General features: G+C 46.8%; 1 protein-coding gene across 1 annotated transcript in view; it reads right to left on the reverse strand.

Moving 5' to 3' along the window:
* Positions 1-11592: 11592 nt before the first annotated feature.
* Positions 11593-20979, reverse strand: part of LOC115084798 (WD repeat-containing protein 64-like) — a 234752-nt gene continuing 225365 nt past the window's right edge. The window contains exon 27 of the mRNA XM_029590142.1: positions 11593-13243. Within this exon, the coding sequence (XP_029446002.1) occupies positions 13081-13243 (163 nt within the window). The 3' untranslated portion in view covers positions 11593-13080. The remainder of the gene's footprint in view (positions 13244-20979) is intronic.

Here is a 20979-nt window from a genome sequence, read left to right on the forward strand (position 1 = left end):
AAGATACAGAGAAGGGAAACCAAAATGATAAGGGGAATGGAACAGCTCCCCTATGAGGAAAGACTAAAGAGGTTAGGACTTTTCAGTTTGGAGAAGAGACGGCTGAAGGGGGATATGATAGAGATGTTTAAAATCATGAGAGCTCTAGAATGGGTAGATGTGAATTGGTTAGTCTTTCAGATAATAGAAAGACTAGGGGGCCCTCCATGAAGTTAGCATGTTGCACATTTAAAACTAATCGGAGAAAGTTGTTTTTCACTCAACGCACAATTAAACTCTGGAATTTGTTGCCAGAGGACGTGGTTATTTCAGTTAGTATAGCTGTGTTTAAAAAAGGATTGGATAAGTTCTTGGAGGAGAAGTCCATTACCTGCTATTAATTAAGTTGACTTAGAAAATAGCCACTGCTATTACTAGCAACGTTAACATGAAATAGACTTAGTTTTTAGGAACTTGCTAGGTTCTTATGGCCTGGATTGGCCACTGTTGGAAACAGGATGCTGGATTTGATGGACCCTTGGTCTGGCCCAGTATGGCATGTTCTTATGTGTTAGTGAGTTACAAGCACTTATCACATACTCACCCTATACAAGGTTCCTCCATGACCGTGTGGTTCTCCGTACTCACTCTAAATTCCTTCCCAAGGTGGTTACTGATTTTCACTTGAATCAGTCTATAGTCTTGCCCACATTTTTCCCAAGGCCTCACTCTCACAGGGCGAGAGGGTTTTACACACCTTGGACTATAAACGTGCACTTTCATTTTGCCTGGACCGCAACATGGAGCTCTCTTAACACATTTGCAGCACATTACTGCCTAGACAAGAAAGGACATCAAGTCTTTGTCTTTGTACAATCCGTCTTGAAGAATTTATTTCCAGTATAATCCCAACTCCTTCCACATCCATTTGCTGTGATTTTCAAGCTGCCTCATTTTTCCCAACAGTACACCAGTTGTACCTGTTGCACAAGTTGTATGCTGTTGGTCCAAATTAAATATGAGTCAGCCTGTAGCTTGCTATTCACCCACATGTGAGGACTATCATCCTACTTGTCCTGGGAGAAAGCAGAGTTGCTTACCTGTAAAAGGTGTTCTCCCAGGACAGCAGGATGTAGTCCTCACGAAACCCACCCGCCACCCCGCAGACTTGGTTACGAAACGTTTTATTATTTTATTTTTTCGCTCGTACCTTTTGCTACAAACGAGACTGAAGGGAGACCCCTGTGGCTGCAGGGATCATGGCATGCTCAGTGTGCCAGTCAAAAGTTCTAGAAACTTTGACAGAAAAGTTTACCGTTATAGGTCCAGTGACGTCACCCACATGTGAGGACTACATCCTGCTGTCCTGGGAGAACACCTGTTACAGGTAAGCAACTCTGCTTTCTCCCAGGACAAGTAGGATGATAGTCCTCACATGTGGGTGAATAGCAAGCTACAGGCTGACTCATATTTAATTTGGACCTGTAAGCAGGTAAGCAAGCTCTGCTTTACTAGACCTGTTTGTGGCATTCCAGGACCACAATTGCCTACCCCTAGAGTCTGGCAGCTAAGATTTAATACAGCGTCATGCATTCGAGCTGAAAACATGCAAGTGAGAAGTACAGCATAAGGAGTGAAATTCTTCTAAGCATGTAGCAAGAGGAATCTGGGGGTCATCATATCTTATAATTTCTATGAAGATCTTGGCTGCAGTGTGGCTTTTCTGCTTGCCTTGAAGACTCTCCGAACCAGCACTGCCGCGCCCATAAAAGCCTGCCTTACATTGCCTCAGCATGGGTCTAGCCATAGTCTTTGCTGTGGCCCTCCTTAGTCCTTGCCTTGTATCTTCCTTTGCTGTCCTGCTTAGGCCAGTTTGTATTGGCCCTCTGCATTTTTGTTTGTTCTTATGTGTGTGTGCCTGCCCCTTTTTGTTTTGTTTGTATTTGTCTTATGGGCACCCTTGTTTTTATACACCTGGCTACTAAAATGGTTCTAAAGCATATGGGGATAGACAAAGGTCTAAACATCTATACCCTAGAAGAAAGGCGAAATAGGGGAGATATGATAGAGAAATTCAAATATTTCAAAGGAGGCTCTAGAAAAAGGGGTCATGATAAGAGGTAGATGGGGTAGATTCAGGAGTAAGCTTAGGAAATATTTCTTTACAGAGAGGGTGGTGGATGTGTGGAACAGCCTCCCAGTGCAAGTGGTGGAGACAAAAACAATATCTGAATTCAAGAATTCATGGGATAAATACAGGGGATCTCTAAGGAAGTGATGGGAATTATAATGCTAAATTAATTGGATGGTTGGGCAGACTGAATGATCTTTTTCTGCCATCATGTTTTTATGTTTCTAAACTTCTAAGGTATCAATGCACAGTAGATGGGCCTCTTTCAGTGGAAATGAGGCTCTGGGGCAAGGAATCACAGGATGAGGGTGAAAGGAGGTAGACTTAGGAGTAATCTAAGAAAATGTTTCTTTACAAAGAGGGTGGTGGATACATGAATAGCCTTCCAGTGGAGATGGAGACGAGGACAGTATCTGAATTCAAGAAAGCATGGGACAAGCACTGGGATCTCTGAAGGAATGGTAGCGTAGGGGCAAACTAGATAAGCTGTACTGTCTTTTTCTGCTGTCATTTATGTATTATTTATTTAACGCTTTTATATACCGACATTCGTTTGCACATCACATCGGTTTACATTAGAACAATTGAAATAAGAAAGGAAATTACATCTTAACAATTCGAGTAACTATGACTTAACAATATGAAACAACTATGTAGTTAGAAGGGCGGAAAGAGGTAGGAACAAAAGAGATCAAAGGCATACAGGAACAAGTAACTATAATTATTGAAACTATAGAGGTTAACATGTTGAATTCTGTAACGTGCTTGCAGGGGGGAGAGCTTGTGTGAGTGAGAGATAGTGTGTGTGAGAATTATTGGTAGGCTTGCTTAAAATCCAGGTTTTCAGCTTTTTTTTTTAAGTTAATTGTGTTAGGTTCAAGCCTTAAGTCTAGGGGTATTGCGTTCCAAGTGGTGGGACCGGCAAGGGAAAGTGCACGTTCTTGTGTCGAGGATAGGTTAGTGAGTTTGGGGGAGGTTATTGGTAAAGTGCCGTTATTGGCAGATCTTGTGGATCTTCAGGGGGGTTGAAAGTGGAGGTAGGTGTTGAACCAGTTTATATTTTGGTTGTATAGTGTTTTGTTAACTAGAGTAAGACTCTTGAAGCATATTCTGAGGTGTATGGGGAGCCAGTGTAGATTTTTTAGTATAGGGGTGATGTGTTCGTTTCTTCTGGTGTTTGTGAGGATTCTGGTGGTGGCATTTTGGAGCATTTGCATGTTTCTATGTACTTTGTACCCATGGCAAGTTTCAAAGTAAAAGTGCATGTATGCTTTCACTTTGAACACTGGTGCAAAGATCACAGGTAAAAAGTACCCGAGGACTTTATCCCAGTGTGGCCAGTTTGATAATGCCCCAAAATAAATAGCTGGGCATGATAAACGGTCAGTGCGTTCTGCCTCACATGGATGGGATGGGGCATGTTTAATTTCAGGAGGCGAGCTAGTTCTATTTGCATGAAGAGAGTGAAGGTGTGCAGTATCCTCTTTAGGATGGGTTTCTAGATGCCTTTTTAGTAACTAGAATAACTATGGTGCATCCTGAAAATTCTGTAATAGAATTTCCTAGAAAGAATGTTAGTTTAGACCAAGGCAGAAACTTTGCTGTGTGTGTTTTCCACTGATCTGGATTTTGCCCAGGGACTGCAAGTTGTTCTGCGATTAATGCCAGGTGCAATGATGCCTTGATGGATTTGGCCATTCATGCAGAAGCTGCCTGAGGAGGATGAGGTTTATTTTTTTTAATTCTTTATTTATATAAATTTACTACAAAATTTCAAGAAAACAATCTTGATCAGAAAAAGAAAGAAGAACAAAAAAAACATACTTATACTTTGAAGTAGGAAATTACATACATACTTCTTCAATTCTACAAGTCCACAATATAAGATCCAATTTACCAAAAATTAAATAAAAAAAAATTTCCCAAAGGGAATTAGGAAAAAGCAGTATTTAAACAGTGAGTATATTTCACTTAATGAGGCACACACCACTCAGGAGGAAGAACAAAACTAAGGATTCAGTTCCCATTACTCTGCACGGTTACTTTATCACATAGGAAAAAAGTTAATTGAGGAGGTGAGAAGAAAACATATGTATGACCCTTATATTTTACATTACATTTACAGGGATATTTCAGAACAAACAAGACCCCTATCTGCAAAACTCTGGGTCTTAATAAATGAAACTGCTGTCTCCTCTTCTGAGTTTGTTTAGTAACATCAGGGTAAACTCTAACTTTTAATTGGAGAAATTCTTCGGTACGATGTTTGAAGAATAATCTCAAAACCCAATCCCGGTCAGGTTCAAGTGTAAAGGTTACCAACATTGTGGCTGCCTGTACCATCTCACTATCTAATGTTTCCAGTAACTGGGATATATCCAAATTCGAAATTAATTACTCCATCATGCTTCTCTTGGTATTCTTGCTTCTTGAACTGAGGCAGATAATATGCTCTAGATGGTGGTATAGCCTCCTCTGGGACTTTAAGAATCTCTAAGAGATATCTTCTAAACATATCCTTCGATGATATATGTAGAAGCTTGGGAAAGTTAATAAAACGAAGATTCTGTTACGGTTCTGGCCGCGAGCGCCACGACCAGACCCTCACCTCCGTGCTCCTGGACCTGTTCCCGCTTCGGGTGGCCTAGTTCGCGGCCTGTTCGGCGGTGTCCCTGCGGGGTCCATGCCACCGGGAAGCTTCCCATGGACGCCCTGCCTCTAGGCACGCGCGCCACTTGGGCGCTTTTCTAGGCCGTTTCCCGACAGTGGTGACTCCGCCCAGTTCCTGACATCAGACGCCGTGGCCTTGATAAGCCAGCCGCGGACACTCACTCTTTGCCTTGCAATGGGCTTACCTACTGGTCCCCTGTTGCTCCATGCCCCGGAGTGAGCTGCCTTGGAACTCGCTCCGTTCCTGCTTGCCTGCTACAGTACCTGCGTGGTTCCTGCTTGCCTGCTACAGTTCCTGTCTACTGTCCTAGTCTGGTTCCAGTGCCCGAGTCTTGCTACAGTTCCTGTCTACTGTTCTAGTCTGGTTCCAGTATCCGAGTCTTGCTACAGTTCCTGTCTACTGTTCTAGTCTGGTTCCAGTTCCCAGTCCTGCTCATCAGCCTGCTCGTTCCAGTCTCAAGTTCACTAGCTTGCCTTAGTCCCAGCGGCCGGGCTCCTACGGGCTCCTCCCGGGGGGCCTTCGGCTTCCAAGGGTGAAGCCTCACCTAAGTCCCAGCGGCTGGGCTCCTACGGGCTCCTCCCGGACGTAGTGAAGAGCACCACTACGTCCTGCCTGAACATCTGCCTCCCGGCCTGCGGTGTACCAGAGACATTGAGCCCCTTTTCCAGTCTCCTGCAGGTTGGCCCAAGGGTCCACTAAACTGAGACTCCATAACAGATTACAAGGCCATGGCAGATGCACCTGTCCCCTTGGACCTGCCAGGGTTGGCCCAGCAGCTGCGGTATCAACAACAGTACCTCGAGGTCCTTACTGGTTCGGTATTTATTTTATTTATTTATTTAACAGTTTTTTATACCGACCTTCATAGTAAATAACCATATCGGATCAGTTTACATTTAACAGAGGGTATAACTGAAGGAACAATTCAGGTAAACAATAGATAACAATAGATAGGAATAAGTTAAAGTTACAATCAACGGGAATTGAGAACTTGGAAGCTTAGAACAAGCTGGAAAGAAGATAAAGGCAGGTAATAATTATAAAATATACGATAGTATAGGTAGGGGAATTATCAGCCCGATTGGATGCTAGGGCCCCGTCCGCCTCAGAACCAGCACCCGAGGGTCAAGACTCTTCGGTGACTCAGCTGCCGGCACCCTCTCGTTACGCTGGAGATTTAAGGACCTGCCGCGGCTATCTGATCCAATGTTTTGCACGGTTCTCCCTGTTGCCTCAGCAGTTCCCCTCGGATGAGGTGAAAGTAGCCTATATCCTGTCCCTGCTTGACGGGAAAACCTTAATATGGGCCTCTCCTCTTTGGGAACACAATGATCCCTCGCTAACGGACTTACAACAGTTTGTCTCGAACTTCCAACAGGCTTTTGATGAGCCAGCCCGAGTAGCCACTGCTACATCTGAACTGCTACAGCTTCGACAGGGGGCTCGTTCTTTGGCAGACTATGCTATGGAATTCAGGACTTTAGCCCAAGAAGTAGGTTGGCAGGATGGTACTCTTAAGGCCATCTTCTTGGAGGGCCTTTCCGGACGCATAAAGGATGAGATTGCTGCCCGAGATCTACTGGAAGACCTCAATGCCTTGATAGAGATGGCTGCCCGCATTGATCGCCGCCTACAACAACGGGCCAAGGAGCAGCACTTTTCCTGCCACAGTCCTGCTTCTGTGTCTCCTCCTAAGACTTCTCGTCCAGACACTCCCACCTGCGAACCCATGCAGCTGGGACGGGCCCCGCTCTCTGCTGAAGAGAGGCAACGTCGCCGTACGTTGAATTTGTGCTTGTATTGTGGCCAGAAGGGCCATTTCCTGGCACGCTGCCAGGAGCGTGCGGAAAACGCCAAAAGCCTAGGAGGTCGGGAGGAGCTCCTCCTAGGCTGTGCTACAGCTCCTCAATGTATCGTGCCTGTTACCTTGGAATACCCTGGAGGATCCATCGAGACGATCGCATTCCTGGATTTTGGAGCCGGGGGTAATTTTATCCTGCAGGACTTGGTCTCCCAGTTGCAAATTCCCACGCATAGATGGGAGGTCCCGTTACGAATAACCTCCATCCAGGGGATGCTCCTTCCAGGACCGATTGTGATGTCCATGGCACCCATTACTGTCCGCACCGGGGCGATCCATTTGGAGGAGATAGCCTTCCTAGTGTTGGATAAGGCTGTCCACCCTGTGGTGCTAAGGTTGCCATGGTTACAGAAGCACTCGCCCACGATTCAGTGGGATACCCTACAGATTGTCAAGTGGAGCCCTTTCTGCCTAGCCCATTGTATGAAGGTGCCTAAGGCTCCCGGACTTCCGTTGATGCATTCTGCCCTAGGTCCTCCGGCACCCTATGAGGACTTCACGGATGTTTCTTCTAAGTCCAAGGCGGAAATCCTTCCGCAGCATCGCCCGTATGACTGTGCTATTGACCTGCTACCTGGAACTATGCCCCCCCCGAGGAAGGGTATATCCCTTATCATTACCGGAAACCCGGGCCCTGTCTGAGTATATCTCACAGAATCTAGCCAAGGGGTTTATTCGCCCGTCCAAGTCGCCTGCAGGGGCAGGTTTCTTCTTTGTCAGCAAGAAGGACAGCTTGCTGAGACCATGTATAGACTATCGAGGCCTCAATTCTATTACTAAGCGGGATCGCTACCCACTCCTGTTAATCTCGGAGCTTCTCGATAGGCTCCAGGGAGCGAAGATTTTCACGAAGTTGGACCTACGAGGTGCTTACAACTTAGTCAGAATTCGTCCCGGAGATGAGTGGAAAACCGCTTTTAATACCAGAGACGGGCATTACAAATATCTTGTGATGCCTTTCGGCTTATGTAATGCCCCGGTGGTGTTCCAGCACCTAATGAATGAGGTGTTCGGGACCTTCTGAACACCTGCATAATCGTTTACCTCGACGATGTGTTAGTCTACTCCCAGGATCTGCCTTCACACCGTCAGCATGTCCGTCAAGTGCTCCAAATACTCAGGGAGCATAGTCTGTACGCGAAACTTGAAAAATGTAGTTTCGAGAAGACGTCCCTGCCGTTCCTGGGCTATATAATATCTGCAACAGGCTTCCAAATGGATCCTGAGAAAGTGGCGACAATTAAGAATTGGCCCTGGCCGAGGGGTCTCAGAGCGTTGCAACGCTTCCTCGGTTTTTTCCAATTTCTACCGTCACTTTATTCCTAATTACTCCCGTATTGTGGCCCCGTTGACTGCCCTCATCTGAAAGGGAGCCAACGCGGTGGATTGGCCTGTTCCCGCTTGCCAAGCCTTCAAGGCCCTCAAGGAAGCATTCTTGTTGGACACCTGCCTTCGTAACCCTTACCCCAGCCGGCCCTTTGTGGTGGACGTCGATGCCTCCAATGTGGCCGTGGGGGCTGTGCTGAGCCAGTACTCCGATTCTGGACAATTTGCTACCCTGTTCATATTTCTCGAAGAAATTCTCGCCGGCAGAAAGCAACTACTGTGTTGGTGATAAAGAGTTGCTAGCCGTGAAACTTGCCCTGGAGGACCTTGCAAGACTTGAAGATTGGGCATCCAAATGGCAGATGAAATTTAATGTGGTCAAGTGCAAGGTGTTGCATATAGGGAAAAATAACCCTTGCTGTAGTTACACGATGTTAGGTTCCATATTAGGAGCTACCACCCAGGAAAAAGATCTAGGCATCATAGTGGATAATACTTTAAAATCGTCAGCTCAGTGTGCTGCAGCAGTCAAAAAAGCAAATAGAATGTTAGGAATTATTAGGAAGGGAATGGTTAATAGAACGGAAAATGTCATAATGCCTCTATATCGTACCATGGTGAGACCACACCTTGAATACTGTGTACAATTCTGGTCGCCGCATCTCAAAAAAGATATAGTTGCGATGGAGAAGGTACAGAGAAGGGCAACCAAATGATAAAGGGGATAGAACAGCTCCCCTATGAGGAAAGGCTGAAGAGATTAGGGCTGTTTCAGCTTGGAGAAGAGACGGCTGAGGGGGGATTTGATAGAGGTCTTTAAGATCATGAGAGGTCTTGAACGAGTAGATGTGACTCGGTTCTTTTCACTTTCGAATAATAGAAGGACTAGGGGGCATTCCATGAAGTTAGCAAGTAGCACATTTAAGACTAATCGGAGAAAATTCTTTTCACTCAACGCACAATAAAGCTCTGGAATTTGTTGCCAGAGGATGGTGGTTAGTGCAGTTAGTGTAGCTGGGTTCAAAAAAGGTTTGGATAAATTCTTGGAGGAGAAGTCCATTAATGGCTATTAATCAATTTTACTTAGGGAATAGCCACTGCTATTGATTGCATCAGTAGCATGGGATCTTCTTAGTGTTTGGGTAATTGCCAGGTTCTTGTGGCCTGGGTTTGGCCTCTGTTGGAAACAGGATGCTGGGCTTGATGGACCCTTGGTCTGACCCAGCATGGCAATTTCTTATGTTCTTAATGGAGACAGTGGTTGGAGGGGGCCAACCATCCGGTGACGATCTACACCGACCACAAAAACTTAGCAATTTTTGAAGCAAGCCAACGCCTAAATCTGAGGCAAGCCCGCTGGTCGCTGTTTTTTGATCGGTTTAACTTTACGCTACCGACCCGGCTCTAAGAATGTTCGAGCCGACACGCTCTCGCACTCCTCTGAAGTTGAAGAGACTTCTGATACTCCCCAATACATCTTGGATCCCGTGAAAGTGAGCCTCGCAGCAACCTTGGTGTCCTCCCAAGGACAGATCGTCATTCCACGTTGCTCTCGAAGAGTGGTCCTCACGTGGGCCCATAACTCCCTCACTGGGGGCCATTCAGGCTGTAAAGGGACCTTGGACCTGCTGAATCGATTCTATTGGTGGCCGACCGTGAGACAGGACGTCCGAGCCTTTGTGGGCTCTTGCCCTACCTGCGCCGTACAGAAGCCGCTCATTGGGAGGCCCAGGGGCCTGTTACAACCATTACCCATCCCGGTGGAGCCCTGGACACATATCTCCACCGACTTTGTCATGGACCTCCCTGTCTCAGGAGGTACTTCGGTCATTTGGGTGACCGTAGACCGATTCTCCAAGATGGCGCACTTTGTCTCCTTGCCAAAGTTGCCTTCTGCACATGACTTAGCTAATCTCTTCGCTCAACATCTTCAGACTTCACGGTCTTCCAAAGGATATAGTCTCAGATCTGGGCCACAGTTTACTGCTCGATATTGGAAAGCACTTTGCAAACGCTTCAGTGTGTAACTTAGTCTTTCATCTGCGTTCCATCCCCAGAGTAATGGGCAAACGGAACGGACCAACCGAACCTTAAAGACCTTTCTCCGTTCGTTCGTGAATGAACGACAAGATAATTGGGCCAAGTTACTCCCGTGGGCAGAGTTTTCATATAATAATCATACGCATGCCGCTACTGGAAGTTCACCTTTCCTCGTTTTCTATGGGAAGCAACTTCGACCGCCCTTGCCTTCGCCTGAACCTAGGGCACTCCCTGCAGTGCAACTTTCAGCCCGCCAGCTTCTTTCCTTATGGACTTCTATCCAGGGAAAGCTCCGTAAGGCCGCCCAGTCCGCCAAGAAATGGGTGGATAGGCATCGTCAGCCAGCGCCTGTCTTCCTTCCAGGAGACCGCATCTGGCTTAGTACTAAAAATCTACAGCTACGAATCCCGTCTCGAAGACTAGCCCCAAGATTCTGTGGGCCTTTCCGAGTCGCCAAATGAGTGGGAGCAGTCTCGTATCCACTACGCCTACCCTCCTCCATGTGCATACATGATGTGTTCCATGTGTCGTTGCTGAAGCCTCTTGTTTTGTCTAGATACCACTCCCGGGCTCCTGAACCATCGGATCCTTCAGTATCGGACGATACTACGTAACAAGTACGTGAGATCCTGGATGTCCGGTTCCATCAATGACGTTGGGAGTACTTGCTTGCCTGGGAGGGTTGCGGTCCCGAGGATAATTCGTGGGAACCTGCCCGTAACATCCTCGACAAGGACTTATTACGGCAGTTCCATCTGGATCACCCAAGTAAACCTGGACCGGCTAAGAGGGGGCGTAAGAGGGGAGGTACTGTTACGGTTCTGGCCGTGACCAGACCCTTACCTCCGTGCTCCTGGACCTGTTCCCGCTTCTGTTGGCCTAGTTCGCGGCCTGTTCAGCGGCGTCCCCGCGGGTCCACGCCGCCAGGAAGCTTCCCATGGACACCCTGCCTCTAGACGTGCGCGTGCACCACTTGGGCGCTTTTCTAGGCCGTTTCCCGCCAGTGGTGACTCCGCCCAGTTCCTGACGTCAGACGCGCGGCCTTGATAAGCCGGCCGCGGACACTCACTCAGTCTTTGCCTTGCAACGGGCTTACCTACTGGTCCCCTATTGCTCCGTGCCCTGGAGTGAGCTGCCTTGGAACTCGCTCCGTTCCTGCTTGCCTGTTACAGTACCTGCTTGGTTCCTGCTTGCCTGCTATAGTACCTGCTTGCCTGCTACAATTCCTGTCTACTGTCCTAGTCTGGTTCCAGTATCCGAGTCTTGCTACAGTTTCTGTCTACTGTTCTAGTCTGGTTCCAGTATCCGAGTCTTGCTACAGTTCCTGTCTACTGTTCTAGTCTGGTTCCAGTTCCCAGTCCTGTTCATCAGCCTGCTCGTTCTAGTCTCAAGTTCACCAGCTCGCCTAAGTCCCAGCTGCCGGGCTCCTACGGGCTCCTTCCAGGGGGGCTTCGGCTTCCAAGGGTGAAGCCTCACCTAAGTCCCAGTGGCTGGGTTCCTACGGGCTCCTCCCTGGGGAGCACCAGCTTCCAGGGTGAAGACCATCACTACGTCCTGCCTGAACATCTGCCTCCCGGCCTGCGGTGTACCAGAGACATTGAACCCCTTTTCCAGTCTCCTGCAGGTTGGCCCAAGGGTCCACTAAACTGAGACTCCATAACAGATTCTTCCCTCTTATTATATTCTCCAAATTTTTTACTTTAATATACAGCTGTTGATTTTCTTTTATATGAGTATCCTGAATAGGTTTCCATTTAATTACGTCTTGTTTTAAATCTCTGAATTCTTTTAAGAGGGAGCAATTTGAATTCTCTAACATGGCAACTCTGTCCTCAACATTATTTATTTTATCCACTATTGGATTAAACTACAATATCATAGAAATTCCCAAGTTAACAATGGCTTCCCAAATCGTATCCAAGGTAATTGAACTTGGTCTTACCAGGGTAGGCACTTCTATCTTGCTTAACGGGCTCGAAACCATAGTTTTTTGTTCCTGCTGTCTCTGATTTCCTCCTACCGTCGATGAGCCAGCATACCCACACCGGGGCCTTCTCTGGCCTCCCCTCCATATTTCACCGTGTGCTCCAACCCCGCTCGGAATCGTGAAGTGTTTGTATCTTCGGCATTCGCCCCCGCCATTGGCTCACCACAGGCTCTGGAGGCTGCTGGGTTTTCCAATGGAGCCCTGAAGATCATGGATAGAGATGTTGATAAGTCCGGAGGAGAGGCGGATAGTACTCCTCCTGCCTCCTCCTCCATGGACGCCTCTTCCAACCTGACTCGCTATACGTGGGTGTCCATAGGGCCCGAAATAGGGGTTCCCGAGAGGACTGTGGGGTCAGACTTCTACTTCGCCCAGCACTTCCGGGCTGTATGTGGTATTCAAAGGTTAGTAACCGGGAGAACCCAGTACACAGGAAAGAAAAATCGCCGAGGCACCCACTAACTGTTTGACGGCGCCATCTTGGATCCAGCAGCATTTGCTCATCTCAGGAGGATGAGGTTTTGTCATTGGGAGGGTTAGGTTGCTTATTGTAAGTTTTCATTGGCTGGCTAGATTAATTTTGAAATGCATGACAGAGACTTTTATGGAAGGGGGACAGAAGATATCTCTATGCTGTATTTCCTTGAATTAAGATAGTGGGTGTTCTCATCAAGAGATGCCGTGAACTGGAAGTGTAGAAGTTGCCAGAGCATGCCTCGAGGAGAAGGCTATAGCTGGCTTTTTGGCATTTTATTGTTCACCTTGGAGGTGTCTGGTATTGGGACAGCATTGCAGGAGACCAAGAAATTCCAGTTTAGCACCTTTGGGATTCATGATCCCTGAACTTCACAGTTTCCTTCTTAATGGAAGTGAACTGGAAGTTCTTAGGAAGCATCTTATTTTGTGCATTGTGCTTTTCCTGATGACTTTTAGGGGCAAATTAAAATCCTCCAGTACATTAATTGTAGCACACTGAATGATAAAAATAAATATAAATCTCTTCTCCTTTCTCATCTGAAATGAATTGCTGATACCCACACATAACAGAGCCTGATGTCCATTCACTTGCCTAATGCATGCTCTGGCTAGAAAGTCAAGTCATATGGGTCATTGAGTTCTGCTGCAGGGTTTGGCTTGTGGATAGATGGGGTTACGATTGCAAGTTCACAGAGCTGGAGAGACTGGTAGGCGTTCAATCTGCCACATAGCTGCTGAAGTTCCACTTGCTTGTGTCTATAATGTAGAGTTCTGAAGAGGAAGGAAAACAGACAGTTCTGTTTATTATGAAGCAGTGCTGGATGCCTTCTCCATGCTTGTCATTGACTACCAAAAGCAATTTACAGGTCTAGTAAGAAGATGTAGCCCAGAGATTGATGATAATGTCACACATGCATGAGATGTTTGATTTAGAATGTGGTACCCTCATCTTTAGGATATATCCTATGTGGTATCATTCAACTTACTTAGAAATGTAAAATAAGACAACAGATACAGAGCGTAAAGCCCATCTTGTCTGCTGCAGAACCAGAGGCCTGTGATCTTCACAGCAAGCTACAGATTCCCCCTGTATAGCTTGATGCTACTCTGGAGAATTCTAGAGGAGTGGTTCTCAACTCAGTCCTCAGAACACACCTAGCCAGACAGGTTTTCAACATATCCACAATGACTATGCAAAAGGTAGATTTGTATACACTGCCTCTATTGCAATCAAATCTATCTCCTGCATATTCTTTGTAGGTATCATGAAAACCTAACTGGCTCAGTGTCTCCCGAGGACTGGGTTAAGAACTCCTGTTCTAGAGCATTATACAAATGTCCAGATCCCATCACAAAGAAAAGGGTGAGATGACCTCTGAGGAGAATATTGCACTGCCAAATATGGGCAATTGTGGTCCTCCAGGAGCACTACCCACTAAGCTTTTCAAGATAGCCAAAATAAATAGGCAAGAAATTTATCTGCATACAATTTGGGGCAGTGTGCATGTGCATCTCTCATGCATATTCATTATGGATATCCTGAAAACCTGACCAGTCGGTGGCCCTCAAGGACTGGAGTTTCCCATCTCTGTACTAGATCATAGGCAACTAAACTTCAAGTGACCCTTGTGTATCTTACACATATGTTGTGCATGTGGTCCATAAATTGCTGCAGAACTAGATACCCTCCTGATGATAAATTCAGACCTGCCTGTCTGTGGGTTTCTCAAGTCCTCAGGCATGTTCTGATACAGATACCAAGGAGATATTAGTTCTTATCCCAGGACAAGCAGGATGCTAGTCCTCACATATGGGTGACATCAGTAATGGAGCCCTATGTACGGAAAACTTCTGTAAAAGTTTCTATGAAACTTTTGAGTGGCACCAGAGTGCCTACTGAGCATGCCCAGCATGCCATGATATTCCTGCCACAGGGGTCTCCCTTCAGTCTTCTTTTTTCCGCGAAGCAGTTAGCCTCGCGGTCTCTAGGAGTCCTGTGGAATTCTCCACAACTTAACTTTGAAAAAAGTTTTGAAAACTTCAGCCGCAAGGGTCTCCCCTTAGTAACACCGATCGCGGTAAGTTTTCTGATTTTCGCGGTCCTTCCGCTTTTTGAAAATTTTTTCCTTAGTCATTGGCGTCGACGGCTGTCCGGCCCCAAAATGGCTTCAGGTTCAAAAAGTGTCCAAATGCACCGAACATGTCCATTACGGACCCTCACCAGGACTGTGTCCTCTGTCTGGGGGAATCCCATGATGTTAAAACTTGTCCCTTATGTGCCACGATGACATCAAAGGGCCGTCGTCTCGACTAGAAAAATGGAGCAATTGTTTAAAATACAGCTGTATCAGCTCCATCCACCTCAACTCAATCGTCTCCGGCTGGGTCGATTCGAAAGTCGTCTTAAAAAGCGTCTACAGGTGAGTCGGGAGATGCTCCCTTTTCCTCCCCCTCACCATCGTCCAGGGCATCGACATCGGGCAGTGAAAAAGCCCGCGAAAAGGAAAAGCATCGCCATCGGCACCGTAGGCCGCATACGGCATCTGCGACCTCGATACCCGGCGAGCCATCGAGAGGCGGTACCTCCTAAGAAACCTCGGCTCCAGGATCAGGCTTCGAGCCATCGACAGGGCGATCCCCGCCGATTCCGGCGCAGGGAACCGTGCCTCCTCAGGGCCCTGAGGAGGTACCGGCATCGCCGATCACCGCCTCCCCCCATGGGTGCTCTGTTTTCACCATCCATGCGGGCGGAACTTGATGTTATATACGTCAAGCGGTCAGAGATGCTTTCATCGAGGCGATGCCACGACCTCAGCCATCTACGCCAGCGATGCCCTCGACACCATCCATGAACCCCCGGTTCCAATACCGGTCCCTCGATGCCGATTCCAGCAATATCACCTCAACTGTCGATGCCGATGCCGCTTCCGGCGTATAACCGCCGATGCCATCGATTCCATTCGGCCACCGGCACCATGCCACCATCGATGCCAGGTCAAGAATCCTCCATTTTTCAACCTTAATGGATAAATTGGATTCCTAATTCAAGTTTTTTTCACTTCACCTCAGGATTTCGATTCAGATCCACATCAAGAACCAGTGCCTGGTCCATCAGGTGTTATTCCGCCTATCAGCCACATACACCAATGTCTGAGGTTCCCTTTAAGCCTCTAACCATCAGGACATCCTCTGGATACTGGTACGACTCAGAAATGACTATCATCTGAAGAAGATATCCTATCTGAACCTTCACCACCAGAGGACAGAAGGAAATCACCACCAGAAGATCTTTCCTTCTCTAATTTCATAAAGAGATGTCGGACACTATTCCATTCTCGCTCCTTCGAAATAGACACTAGGCAGAAGACCTTGGAGGTCCTTCAGTTCGTGGATCCTCCTAAAGAAATACTAGCCATTCCAGTGCACGAGGTCCTGCAAGAGCTAATGTACCGGATGTGGGAGCACCCTGGCTCTGTGGCAGCAGTTAATAAACGAGCTGATGCCACATATCTCGTCAACCCATTCCAGGGTTTCAAAAGCTCAATTGCCACACCAATCTGTAGTGGTTGAATCAGCCCAGAAAAAGGCTAAGAGGCTAAACAACATGCCTCCACACCTCCAGGTAAAGACAGTCGTTTCCTAGACAGTTTAGGAAGGAAGATCTTCCAAGGAGCAATGCTGGTCTCACGATAAACTCATATCAATTTTCATGAACCAGTATCAGCGTGACCTGTGGAAACAGGTTGAAGCTCTTTCCCAACATCTTCCAGACCAGTTTCAAGAGGTTTCCTCCGTCTCGTGCATAAGGGCCTAGAAGCAGGCAAGCACGAGGTGAGAGCCACTTACGATTCCTTCGAAACAGCCTCCCGTTTCAGCGTCAGGCATCACAGCTCGAGATGGGCCTGGTTAAATCTTCTGAACTTAGGCCAGAAGTACAGGAAAGGTTGCAGACCTACCTTGTCTAGGTGAAAACCTTTTTGGAGACAAGGTCAAAGAGGCAGTGGCAACCATAAAAGACCACACGGAAACCCTGAAACAGTTGTCTCAACTTCCTCAGAGACACATCAACCTTCTAGGAGGCCTCCTAGAAGAGAAGTCAGGAAACCATACTATCGCCCTCGACGATATTATCCTCCTGCTACCAGCCAGACAGCAACGCCCTACACAGCGTTCCCAAACTCGACAGAGGCCTGCTAGGCCCCAGCAGCCTGCGCCTACTGCATCCACATCAGGCTTTTGAAAACCAGCCAGAGAGCAGAAACCCTTCTCAAATCCTCTTCCACATTACCAGTCGGAGGTCGAATAGCTTATTACCATCAAACTTGGACCTCCATCACAACAGACCAATGGGTACTCTCAATTACAGCTCAAGGGTACCGCTTGGATTTCCTCACTGTACCAAACGAAAATCCTCCTCTTTCATCTTGGACAGTGTCTCATCACTCCACAATTCTACAAGCAGAATTATCCACCCTTCTGAAGCCAGGGCCATAGAACAAGTTCCCAGGCCTCAGTGGGGCAGAGGATTCTACTCCCGATATTTCCTCATTCCAAAGAAAACCGGGGGCCTACGTCCTATCTGGACCTCAGAAATCTCAACAAATTTCTAAAGAAAGAAAATTCAGGATGGTATCGTTAGGCACCATGCTACCTCTTCTCAAAAAGGATTGGCTCTGCTCTCTGGATCTTCAAGACGCTTACGCTCACATTCCCATCTTTCCTCCTCATCGACAGTACCTGCGATTTCTGGTGGAAGGAACACTTCCAATATCGAGTACTACCATTCGGCCTAGCCTCAGCACCTCGAGTATTCACAAAGTGTCTTGCAGTAGCGGTGGCACATCTTCACAAACAAAGAGTGCATGTATTTCCTTACTTGGACGACTGGCTCATCAGAGTCAAACACAAAGCGGAGCTCTCACTTCTCTCCAGCTCACAATAAAGTTGCTTCACTCCTTGGGTTTCTCATCAATACGAGAAATCCCATCTCACACCTCTCACCAGTTGCAGTTCATAGGTGCAGATCTCAACACCATCACAAAAGCTTTTCTTCCAAGAGACCGTGCTCAAACGCTCGTTCTCCTAGCGCACTCTATTCGCAATCAGTCTCAGTTACAGCTCATCAGTGCCTCACCCTACTCGGACACATGGCCTCAACAGTTCATGTCACTCCCATGGCCAGACTGACCATGCGACTAATGCAATGGACACTCAAAATCAATGGATTCAAGCCATTCAACCATTGTCCACTCCCATTCAGATAACACAAGATCTGAAATCTTCCCTTCTCTGGTGGACATCAATGAACAACTTGCTCAAAGGCCTACCTTTCCAGCAACCAATTCCACAAGTCACTTTAACTACAGATGCGTCCACCTTGGGTTGGGGAGCACATTGCTCATCTAAAAACACAGGGCACGTGGACAAAACAAGAAGCCTCCTTCCAAATAAACTTCCTGGAGCTTCGAGCTATACGCTATGCACTACATGCGTTCAAGGACTGCCTGATCCAAACGGACAACACAGTAGCCATGTTGTACATCAACAAGCAAGGGGGAACAGGTTCCTACCTCCTTTGTCAAGAAGCAGCTCAAATTTAGGACTGGGCCCTAGCACACTCAATTCTTCTACAGGCCACCTACCTAGCAGGCATCCACAACACAGTAGCGGATCGCCTCAGCCGTCACTTCCAACCACACGAGTGGTCTCTGACCAGCTAGCAACCAAGATATTTCAACGCTGGGGTCAACCAACATAGATCTCTTTGCATCCCATCTGAACTACAAAGTGAACAATTACTGCTCTCTCCTCTGGCAGCAGAACAGCCTACCAGGGACGCCTTTGCTCGCCATTGGAATTCAGGCCTGTTATATGCGTATCCACCGATACCTCTCATAACCAAAACTCTAGTGAAGCTTCAACAGGACAAGGGGACCATGATACTCATAGCCCCATACTGGCCTCGACAAGTATGGTTCCCCACACTTCTAGATCTCTCAGTCAGGATCCAATTCGCCTGGGAGTAGCTCCCAATCTCATAACTCAGGAACAGGGTCAGCTGCGCCATCCCAACCTTCAATCCCTGTCCCTGACAGCATGGATGTTGAAAGCTTGATCTTACAACCACTCAACCTTCCAACCACTATATCTCAAGTGCTGATAGCCTCACGTAAACCTTCCACTAGAAAGAATTATTCCTACAAATGGAAACGGTTTACTTTGTGGTGCACTCAGAAAGCACTAGATCCTTTCACTTGCCCCACTACCTCACTACTAGATTACCTATACCATCTTTCAGACTCTGGTCTTAAGACTTCATCTGTAAGAGTACACTTGAGTGCAATCTCAGCTTACATAACAAGCTGGGAGACACACCTATCTCTACACAGCCTCTCGTCAGTAAATTCATGAGAGGCCTAACTCACATTAAACCTCCAGTTCATTCCCCAAGCATACAATGGGACCTGAACGTAGTCTTAACCAGGCTTATGCGTTCTCCATTTGAACCCATAGATACCTGTGACCTTAAATTTCTCATTTGGAAAACGGTTTTCCTTATAGCCATTACATCAGCTAGAAGGGTCAGCGAACTACAAGCTCTAGTCACATACGAACCCTTTACAAATTCCTACATGACAGGGTGGTCCTCCGTACTCATCCTAAATTCCTCCAAAAGTAGTCACGGAATTCCACCTCAATCAATCCATAGTTTTACCAACATTCTTTCCAAGGCCTCACTCTCACCAGGGAGAAAGAGCCTTACATACCTTAGACTGTAAGCGTGCATTATCTTTCTACTTAAACCGCACTACAGTCCATAGGAAATCCAGTCAACTGTTTGTATCCTATGATCCAAACAAACCTGGTAAACCTGTGGGAAAACATACTTTGTCAAATTGGCTAGCAGATTGCATACAATTTTGTTATGAGAAGGCAGGCCTTACTCTTCAATGGCGAGTAAAAGCACACTCAGTCAGAGCGATGTCAACCTCAGTGCACACCTTCGCTCTGTACCTATTCTGGACATTTGCAAAGCAGCACATGGAATTCTCTTCACACCTTTGCAGCTCACTATGTTTAGACAAAGAAGGAAGACAAGATTCAGCCTATGGACAATCCGTCTTAAAGACTTGTTTCCAGTTAATCCCAACTCCTTCTACATCCAACCTGCTGTGATCTTCGGCTGATTCATCTTAACAACGATACTTCACTGTTGCTTCACTACAAATGACTCAGCCTCTAGCTTGCTAATCACCCATATGTAGGACTAGCATCCTGCTTGTCCTGGGATAAAGCAAAATTGCTTACCTTGTAAAGGTGTTATCCCAGGACAGCAGGATGTAGTCCTCACGAAACCCACCCGCCACCCCGCGGAGTTGGGTCCGATACGTTTTATTATTTTATTTTTGGCTAACGCTAATTGCTACAAAACAAGACTGAAGGGAGACCCCTGTGGCAGGGAATATCATGGCATGCTGGGCATGCTCAGTAGGCACTCTGGTGCCACTCAAAAGTTTCATAGAAACTTTTACAGAAGTTTTCCGTACATAGGGCTCCATTACTGATGTCACCCATATGTGAGGACTACATCCTGCTGTCCTGGGATAACACCTATTACAAGGTAAGCAATTTTGCTTTATCTGAGAATTTCCTTTCTTTGAGTCCAGTTAGACCAGGCCAAATGAATGTGTTATGCCCACTGACCAGCAAATGGAGAAAAAGAATAACAAGCTCACTGACATTACCCCTTATATGCATCCATTCTGACCTCAGTCTACCAGTATTAACTATGACAAGCTAATTCTGGCCCATACAATTAAACAACCCTCTCTTTTTTTTTTTTTAATTTAACCAGAGGGCTTCCCTGAAAATGTAACTGTAAACAGGTAAATAGAAGAATAATCAATATTTGTCATAATATCACCAAGCATACAATACCGTCTTGTTCTTAATGATGGATAAGCCACAGAGTTTGGCAAGAAAGAGAGAGTCCTAGACTGGTCTGACTGACTCAAGGAAATTATTAGGTAAGAACTAGTTTCTCATTCCTCAACATCCAGTCAGACCAGTCCAGATGAATGGGATGTGCCCCAGCTACTCCTGAACAGGGTGGGACCTTGCCAAACCTTCTCTTAATACTTCAGTAGCAAAGGTGATTTATGCTGAGTACATCTAGATGGTATCTGAAGGGTCTGTATTATATCTCCCCTGCACTCCTCTCTTTCAGAATATACATATTCAGATCCTTCAGCTTCTCCTCATAAATCTTCCGATACAGAACCTACATCATTTTGATTGTCTTTCTCTGGACTGCTTTCGTCCTGTCTCTATCCTTTTTGAGATATGGGCTCCAGCACTGAACACAGTACTCCAGGTGAGGCCTCACAAGGACCTATACAAAGGCATTGTCACCTCCTTTTCCTGCCGTTATTCCTTTCTCTATGAAGCCCAGAATTCTGGCTTTAGCTATCACCTTGTCACATTGTTTCCCGCCTTCAGATCACCAG

This window comes from Rhinatrema bivittatum, chromosome 1, assembly GCF_901001135.1.
Source record: "Rhinatrema bivittatum chromosome 1, aRhiBiv1.1, whole genome shotgun sequence".
Classification (NCBI taxonomy): Eukaryota; Metazoa; Chordata; class Amphibia; order Gymnophiona; family Rhinatrematidae; genus Rhinatrema; species Rhinatrema bivittatum.